This window comes from Delphinapterus leucas, chromosome 13, assembly GCF_059928025.1.
Source record: "Delphinapterus leucas isolate spDelLeu-1000000601 "Yukka" chromosome 13, BTC_Dleu_Yukka2, whole genome shotgun sequence".
NCBI lineage: Eukaryota > Metazoa > Chordata > Mammalia > Artiodactyla > Monodontidae > Delphinapterus > Delphinapterus leucas.
Window position 1 is genome coordinate 34,196,211 of NC_143141.1, and position 8,947 is coordinate 34,205,157.

At 57.3% G+C, this 8,947-nt stretch overlaps 2 protein-coding genes across 4 annotated transcripts in view; one reads left to right on the plus strand and one right to left on the minus strand.

The window, feature by feature from the left end:
• Nucleotides 1-664, plus strand: part of TEX261 (testis expressed 261) — a 30,842-nt gene extending 30,178 nt beyond the window's left edge. For all 3 annotated transcript variants that reach the window (XM_022561309.3, XM_022561310.3, XM_089923030.1), the window contains one exon: nucleotides 37-664. In XM_022561309.3, coding sequence (XP_022417017.2) covers nucleotides 37-152 — 116 coding nt within the window. In that variant the 3' untranslated portion in view covers nucleotides 153-664. The remainder of the gene's footprint in view (nucleotides 1-36) is intronic.
• Nucleotides 665-3,439: 2,775 nt separating this feature from the next.
• Nucleotides 3,440-8,947, minus strand: ANKRD53 (ankyrin repeat domain 53). The gene is made up of 6 exons (XM_089923031.1): nucleotides 8,677-8,947; nucleotides 8,256-8,401; nucleotides 7,719-7,918; nucleotides 6,266-6,430; nucleotides 5,768-5,888; nucleotides 3,440-4,159 (listed from the first exon to the last, which is right to left on the minus strand). Exons 1-6 carry the CDS (start codon nucleotides 8,732-8,734, stop codon nucleotides 3,440-3,442), a joined length of 1,410 nt encoding a protein of 469 aa, XP_089779157.1. The 5' UTR covers nucleotides 8,735-8,947.

Below are 8,947 nucleotides of genomic sequence, written 5' to 3' on the forward strand. Positions count from 1 at the left end.
ACACACTCTCTCATCTCCCTGCCTGTGTCTCCACAGATGACGTGGTCTCCAATTACTTCACCAAAGGCAAGCGGGGCAAACGCTTAGGGATCCTGGTTGTCTTCTCCTTCATCAAAGAGGCCATTCTACCCAGTCGGCAGAAGATGTACTGAACTTCTGCGGAGGGGATGCTGGGGCAAGATCAGGAGAGTCAGGCCCCTGGGCTTCTGCAATAGGTGGGTGCCGGGAGCTGGAAGGCACCTTCCCCCAGCGCTGGCCCTCCTTCCCTCGACTCCCCCGGAAGCCCCCATCCCCACCGTCCTCAGGAGGCTCAGCTTGGCTCAGATCTGATGCTGCCGGAGGCTGAGGCCTCAGAGGGCGCCAGGGAGGATGCGGTGCCTGCTTAGCCAGGAGGCCGTGGTCCACCTGGGTGTGCAGAAGCTGAGCTCCTGTGGCCCTCCCGCCCCCTCCTGTGATGGGTCCGGAGTTCTGGCTCAGCCAGGGCAGGCAGGGCAGGGGCCGTGAAGCTGGAGAGCAGACAGTGATAACTGCTATGGGCAGATGGCCATGGGGAGGGGCCGTGGCTTAGCACTTGCAAGAGAAAGTTTTGCTGTTGAACTGTGATTTCTGTCCAAGTGCTGATTCCCGTTTGAATAAAGATTCTAGGTGGCCCTGTTTGCCTTAATACCCTGAAAGTTCATCTTCCTTTCTTCCTGCTGACCTTCCGCCTGGACTGGCTTTTCTGCGCCAGGGGCTCCTTTTCTGGGTTTGGGTCTTGCCTTTCCGAAGGGACTGTTCTTGTGGCCCTTAGTGGGAAGGGGACAGAGATGAGGAGCTGAGCCTGGAGTGGGAGGCGGGGGAGTGGGGATGGATGCGGCCTTTATTAATCCCCTTCTCTCTCCTTCCATCTCTTCTTTCCTCAGGGCTCCGTGACTGTCAGACTGGGGGCAGAGAGGGGATGGTGTGGGACTGGGTTAGATTTTTCAGGAGAACGTGTACAGTATCCTATTTATAAGTCTTGGCCTAGGGAAGAGAGTGGTTTCTGGCTGAATTCTATCTCAGGCTCGAGGAGAAACGTTAAAAATTGGCTTCTTGGCAGCCTGGGCTACCGCCTGTTTTGTAAGAAACAGGGCTGGTGAGAGAAGCTGTTTGTCACTCTAAGAGCACACAAGGGCTGGCCCTCTCTTCTGAGTGGTCTTGGCTCCTGGGGAGGTGATCAGTCTTCTAAAACGGCAGGCCAGGTCCTGGGCACAGGCCAGCATTTGTTGACCTTGCGTTCCAACTACAGTGCCTTACAAGTACTCAGCAGTACATATGCGAATGAAGTCCCCACGAGAGCCATTACCGGACATGTCCTATACCTCAAAGCAAAGCAGACAGGTGCGGAGATGGACTGCACGCATGTGGTACCTTTCAGCCACAGGGAAGACCTCTGTGCTTGAAAATCTTACCTCTACATTCTGCCTCAAGTCCCACCGTAGCCCTTCATTTCCTTGGGTCTAGCATTCCCGTTCTCTTAAAAATACCAGGCTTCCCCTTTCCTGGGGAGGAGCAGTACATTTTGGCCTTCTCTCAGTGGCACTGAGATTGCCAGGCCCTTTTGTCCTATGCAGACAAGGGAGGACAAGGTGGAGGACACTGGAGGCCAGTGTCCTGACTGCTGGCCAGCAGCTGGCCTTGCTCTCCGTTGCTGTCCATTTCTTTGTTTCTCACCCCAATGGTGTGGCTTTGCCTTCCATTCACTCCACTGCCAGTGTTCTGGGGGTTGCTAGTGACCTTGTGCTAAGTCCAGCGGACCCTCTTCATATCTCCTCTTTCTGGATTTGTGCAGCATCGGGCGGGGCTCGTCACCCCCAGCGTCCCAAGCACTTCTGTGACTGGTTCTCTCTCTCTGGCTGCTCCTTTCCGGGTCCTGTGCAGGCCCCTCCACTCACCCCCCGCGCAGTGGGGTTTCTCAGGGTTCGGTCGTGTGTTCCCTGGAGGAGCCCATCCGTGCTGATGGTTTCAAGGAATTGAGAGCCGACAGCCAGCCCCAGCATCCCTCTCGGTCCTCTGAACCACAGTTCTGCTGCCTTTGGGCACACAGACAACTCTCATGGCCCAGATAGCACTTGGTGCCACCCTTTGCAACCTGCCTTTTCTGGGTACCTGCCTTGGCCCCAAGATCACTCAGGAGCCCGACCAGAAACCTGCTTTCTCTTTCTGCCCTGACATCCAGTCTCTAACAACTGTCAAGTTTCCCTTCTTAACATCTCTTGATTTGAGCCACCCCCTCTGTCAGCACCTTTCACCTGGATTATTGTGACGGCCTCCTTCTGCTTCTCTATCCCACAGCCAGAGTTGTCTTTCTAATGCATGGTTGATCTAGTCACTCCCTGGCTTACAACCTTCCATGGCTCCCCCCGTCAGGATAAAGTCCAGACCCTTGAGCATGGCTCGTGAGGCTCGTGGTGTCCCGGCTCTCGCTCGCCTCTCTGGCCTCATCACTTGCCACCTTGCATTCTGATTTTCAGCCTCCTGTATCCAGAGATGCCACCTTAATTCCCTTTCTTCTGCTCGCCTGAGTACCTTCTCTGTCAGTTCTCAACTTAGATTTCACTTCCTCCAAGGAACTTTGAATGTCCCCTCTCCCTCCAGCACACCACACAGATCACTCTGGGCTTACTTGCCTGCTTACTGGTTTATCTCCCCGTTAGACTGTAAGCTCCTTGAGGGCAGGAATCGTCCTTCAGTTTTTGTATCAGCCGTGCCTAGCTTGGCACCTGGCACATAGAAGGTACTCAATAAATGTTTGTTTAATGAATGATTTGTAGTGATATGTACAGGGGATAGCAGGGGACCCAGGATAGCTTCCTGGAGAAAGCACAAGTGCTTTCAGTCTCAAACTGAAGCCATAGGTCCTCCCCCCCTTCTCCAGAAAGGCTGCCTGTGCCTCCCTGTGCTGCAGAAACCCCAGTGGCAGCTGGGAGTGAAGGATGGCAGCCCATAGTGGCAGGGAAGCCAAAGACAGGGTGACACGTTAGCTCTCTTCCTCCCTGTTCTGGAGATGCAGAGTGAGGCTTAGAACCTGCAGCAGGAAGGACTTAATATGAACAAGAGGCAGAATTTCCCAGTGGTCCCTCATCCTGGAATCCTTGTCCCTGGTGAGCTGTTGGGTGTGAGGAAGGGAAATGGGGACACCAAGGTGTCACTTTTACAATGGTAAGGCCCAGGATAGAGGAGGATCCCCACTCTGAGCCTTGGCCTACTGCCCTAACTTGGAGATCCTGGGGGGGTCCAAGAGATTCCTTTGTGGAGAGAAGGGAGACCTGGGAGCTGGGTTTTGTCGGGGAGGGGGCTCCGATCCTTGAGCTTGGGGGTGGGCAGCCTGTGGGCACTCCCCTTCCTCGCCATCCATACAGAATCACCACACCTCAGCTTCCACTGGGCAGCCTCCAGTCGGGAGGCTACCAAAATAAGTTTAAGTGGGGGGTGGTTTGGGGGAGGGCAGAGTGGGGAGCCCTTGATGGGCTCGCACAGCTGCCAGGAAGCCTTCGTCAAATGTCTCTCGCAGGTTCATGCTCAGAGTGTCGGTCCAGAAGGTGCCATCACCCAGGCGCCGCTTCCGGGGCACCTCTCTCATGGTGACAGAACAGAAGCCCTGGGGTACCTTCATCCTGCACGGCTGCAGCGACGGGTACAGCTCACGGATTATCACCTCTAAAGGCAGCCGGGGCACAGGCGCCACCTGGTTGCCGGCCACCGTGCGCAGGAGCGCACCACCGTGCCCGTCGGACCTCACCTCGAGGAAGCAGCGGAAGTCGTGCTCCGGCCTGGGGTCGGGATGCACGCCCAGGCGGATGCCCTGCGGGTAGCCGATCTGGGCGGTGGGGGACCTGACAGGGTTGTTGCTGAGATTCCACACCTTGGGCCGCCTGACCATGAGCTGCTTGCAGGTGGGTATAGGCATCACCGAGGGCTGACTGGGCTGCAGTGTCTGTCGCAGGCACGCCTCTTGGGAGGGGTAGAAGCTCTTGGGAGGCCACAGTGCCCCGTGCTTGGGGGTCTTGGAGAGCACAGTGGCCTGGGGTGGAGGACGGGGCTCTCCCTGAGTGTTGCGGATCAGGGATTGGCCTTGGGGCAGCAGCTTGCGATGGAGCCACTTCTTGAAGTCAGCTTCTCTCAGAATTTGGTGCTCTTTCTGCAATATCAGAAGGCACGAGATAGTTCTGGAGGGCTACTCCCCGTGTGCTTCTGTGGAAGGGGGCCCTGTGGCTGCAGCCCGGGAAACCTCAGGTTTCTGACTGAGTAGATACCTTCCTGCCTCCGGGGAACCCAGAGTCTGATGAGAGAAACCCCTGCCTGTGGGAGCCCTTGTTCTGTTGGGGAGACAGCCACTGCCTGGAGGGGGCCCCTGGGCTCATGGGACAGACAGAGCCTTTCCCATAGGAGAGACCTCCAATCTGATGGAGATACAGCCTCTGCCCTAGGTGAGGTCTCCAACTTGAGGGGGGAGACACAGTCCCTGCCCTATGGAAAAACTTGAGTCTTAATGGGGGAGACCAGCCTCCACCCCCACTAAAGGAGTTCCCAGTCTGATGGTGGAGACATGTCCTGCCCTAAGAGAGTCTCTGGGTTGATGGGGAAAAAGGCAAATGAGTGATGTAGACTTATCCTTGACCCTGGAAGGAGAAAGCAGAAAAGTTTGGAAGGCTAGGAACTGGATGGAGCTAATCTGGGCAGGCTTCTTGGAAGTGGTGGGCCTTGAGTGGTCAGTGTAGGGAGAGAGACAGTTTTGGCTGGCTCTCCAGGCTGGGTGGTGATGCTCTCTGTCCTTGCCTCCACTAGAGCTGAACCTTCAACTCGTTGTCACAGAACCGATCCCTTACCCCCTCCCCATCTCAGTGTCTCACTTCCCAGACTGTTGCTAAGCAGTCAGGTGGTTTGGAGATTGACCCAGCTTCAGATGTAGGCTCTGATTAGGCTAAGCCAATCATAATAATTCCATCAGCCTCGCCCCAGACCTAAGTCAGTCAACACATGGCGTTCTTTTAGCTCTAGGGATTGGAACAAGAATGGACACATGATCCAGTTGAGGCCAATAAGAGATAAGGGGAGATCTTCAAGGGGCTTCTGGGAAATCTTAGAGCCACAGGAACAGATGTGCTTTGCCTCCTCTGGATACATACATGACTATGAAGGCTGGGTGACACTGACAGCGGAGGGTAGGACAGGGAAATTTGGCGAGGAATGCAGCTGGAAGAGCTGGAGTACCGGATTTTGCCAGCCCCGAAGCCCTCCCAACTCCTGGATCCACTTAGGATTCCCAGCATCTTCTTTTGGGGTTTTCTGGTTCTTACATCCTGTGTAGTTATACCTGCTTAAAATCCTTTATTCTCCTTTTCTGTACCAGCTGAGGTCTGACATTGATCTGGGCCCCTGCCGGGTCTCTAGCTTGTCAGTCTCCAGCTCACATCTGATCCCCTGGCTGTACTGAATTTGCACTTCTTGACAAACTCCACGCTCTCATGTGCCCCTATGCCCCTCCGCAGGGCTCTCTGTTCCTTCTACCAGGTTAGTCCTTTCCTGATTCTTCATGTGGCCAACTGCTGCCCACCTTTAAAGAGTCCTCTTGGGCATTATCCCTTTGGCGCCCTCCTCCTCAGAGGAGGGGGTGAGGGAGGCTTCTTCTGGATGGGACCACTTCTAGCCACTCTTCTAACTAACTGTGCATGTGGGTCCCTGCCTCCTCTGCTCACATGCCTGGATGGCTGGTGCCGCTGCCCGTCCTACTGGCCCTACCCCTTACTTGATACTCAGTCAGGTAGTCCTCCTCCATGATGGCCAGCTGGTTCTTGAGCCTCTTCAGTTTCCCCATCTCATGGGCAAAGTCCTTCTTGTCCTGTTTCCACATGGCATCCTTCAAGAACCTGGTGCCGAGGCGGGGGCATGTCATTCCCCAGTGACTGAGCTTCGCCCTGGGCAGGGAAGACTGGCTGCTGCTGAGGAGGGCCTGGGTGGGAGTGGGCAGAGCTGCCAGAGGTGAGAGGAGCAAGATGACCCATCCCCACTGCCCGAGGCCCCTCTGGCTAAAGCGTCTGATGGATCACCACCCTCCTGCCGAGGAGCTGGGGCCTCACGGCAGTGCTAAACCCCAGGGGTGAGGCCCTGTGGAGAGCCCTGGGAATAGCATCCTGGGGAGAGGCGCCCTCTGCAGGCTCATCCCCAGACCCTCCTCTTACATGCTCAGCTCTGGGTGAGGGCCCTGGGGAAGGGTGACAGGCAGGGTTGGTTCTCACAGCCTCACCGGGCACAGATGCGGTGGTTCCATATTTTGCAGTAGTCGATGGGCTTGCAGCCCATGGCATCTTGGGCATGAACATTGGCACCTTTCTGCACCAGGACCTTCACACAGCTCAGCAGGCCCTCGCGGGCTGCCAGGTGCAGGGGTGTGGAGCCGTTGCATGTCTGACTGTGGAGGGCCCCGCCGGGGTGGGGGTGGGAGGAGGGCAGAAAGGAAGGACCAAGGGCATCTGCCTGTCAGATAGGTGAGCCAACCAGCTTCCAGGCCTGCTCTGCCACCAGTCCACTGGGTGACCCTGGCATGTCCCTTCTCCTCTCTGTACCTCAGTTTCTTCAACTGTAGAAGGAGGGTTTGTACTAAATGAACAGCAAAAGTCTGATTATGGGGTGTGTGACCGTGAGGAAATGCTAGAAGGAGAGCTGGTTGGCTGGAGCTCAGAGACCACTAACCTCATCTCCTCTTAAACCACTCAGCCCTCCTGCCCCTTCCCCACACCTAGCCATGGCCCACAAGGCCTGCATGGCCGGGGCCCTGCTTCCTCCCCAACTTTGCCCTCTGACCTTGCCCCACTCTCTCCCAGCATGGCCTTTACACCTCTGCCTGGAACACTCTTCCTTGGCTTTGCTAGGCTGGCTCACCTCTCCATTCTCTCCTTAGAGGTAACTGCTCTTCCCAAATAGATCTTCTCCCTGCCCGCTTTACTCACCACCCCACCACCCTGTTTATACCCTTCATAACCACTTACCACACTCTGTCATTTTGCTCATTCATTAGTTTGCTAATTGGCTGTCTGCTCCTGCGCTAGTATATCAGCTTTACGAGGGCAGGGACCATTGCTGTATGTTCACCATTATATTCCTCAGCTCTGGCGCAGCGCTTAGCACATTACAGCTGGATAAGTATTTTGAATGAATGCAGTCTCCTATATGCCATCCATGCGCTTTCCATGCATTTTCTCAATTATCACAATAGTCTCACGTGATAGGCACTGTCATCCCCCCAAATTTCAGTTGAAGACACTGAGGCAAGTAGTTCCCAAACTCTGCTGCAAATGAGAAATAGCTGGGGATCTTTTGAGCCTTCCAGAGTCCAGGCCACACCTCAGACCAATTAAATGACAACCTTTGGATTGGAACACAGGCATTGGTACATTGGCACAGGTGATTCCGGTGTACAGACAGGTTTGGGAACCAGAGCACTGAGGCTTAGGGTTGAGTGACTTGCCTGAGGCTTTTCTGTCTGGTAGCAGGTAGCAAAGCTGGGACACGAACTAGGTCTGTCCTCTCCCAAAATCTCTTAACCACGACACCATGTGGGCTCTCTGACTGTTCATGTGGGAATCAGTCCTTGTCGCCCCACAGCCCCGCTGCCTGTCCTGCTTGGATCTGCCTGCCTGGAGGTGGGGTTCTTATCTGCCCAGGCTCCAGGCCACTCTCCCCTCACAGGCTGGACTCACGTGTTGAGGGCCGCCCCTTGCTTAATCAGATAGTGAATGCAGGGCAGGGCCACGGTCTTGTTGTCACTGTGGATGACAAGGTGTAGAGGTGTCTGGCCATGGTTGGTGGGCAGGTCCGCGGGAAACTTGTACTCCTCTACCAAGACCCGCAGGCATGCAAGCTTGCCGCTCTGGGCTGCAAAGTGGATGGCAGTGAAACCCTGTGGGGGCCAGAGGAGGCGGGAAGAGGCTGAGCAGGACTGGCACCCAGGGCCCACAACCTAACCTAGAGAGCAATTTCTTGGGGTTACCCTCCCCCTCTTCTCTGTGCCCCCGGGGAATCGCACGTACCCCTTTCCCACTCCCGTATCGCTCACCCTTCCTCGCTCCCCCCAAAATGGCCTTCCAGACGGTCGGAAGGTGAATTAGGACCGTCTACCCAGAAAAGGACATCTCCGGATGCTCCACTGTCACTCTTCGCCAGGTAACTACTACGTACGGAGCTCTCTGTGGGGTGGAGGCGACTTCGGTCCCCGCCCCTGAGCTCCGAGCCCTTACCTTGTCATCGGCCGGGATTTTCCCCCGGTGCCGATTTAGACAGAACCGCAACCATTCCAGGTTGCCCAACGAGGCCGCGAACAGCTCGTGGTAGCTCCCGATCGCCCTCTGGTCCCACACCTCGGCGAGACTCACGGAGCTAGAGCAGGCGCGGGGAGGAAGGCGGGAGTGAGCCGGGCAGCGGCGGCCTGCGGGGCCCGCGCGGGCCAGGCCCCCACGTGCACGAAGGCCTTTCTGGAGGCCGGGCCAGGGCGCGCTGCGCGGCAGGGCAATGGGGACGCGACCGTCGTCTAAGGCCCCGGGCAGCGCTCAGGAGGCGAGCCTGACCCGGCCGACCCCAGCCGCTCCACGCCCGGCCGCTCCGGGAGGCCCGAGCGGTTTCCCGCGCCCCGACGCCCGCACACCCGCTCCTAGGCCCACCTGGGCCGCCGGGCCGCCGAGTCGCCGCACCTAGCTGACACCTTCTCCGCCAGCCGCATGGGGACGACCCCTGAGAGGCGCCGCCGCCTGCGGGGTGCCGCCCGCCCGCCGAGGTTCCAGCTCGCGCTCTGGGTGTCGGGCGGGCGCTCTCGGGCGAGGGTCGCGGTGTCGGCCCCGCTCGCCTCCTCGACCCCGGCGCCGCCGAGCCTGCCACCCCACCCCCGCGGCCCAGTTGTCCTGGAGACTCGACATCGCACACACCCCACACTGAA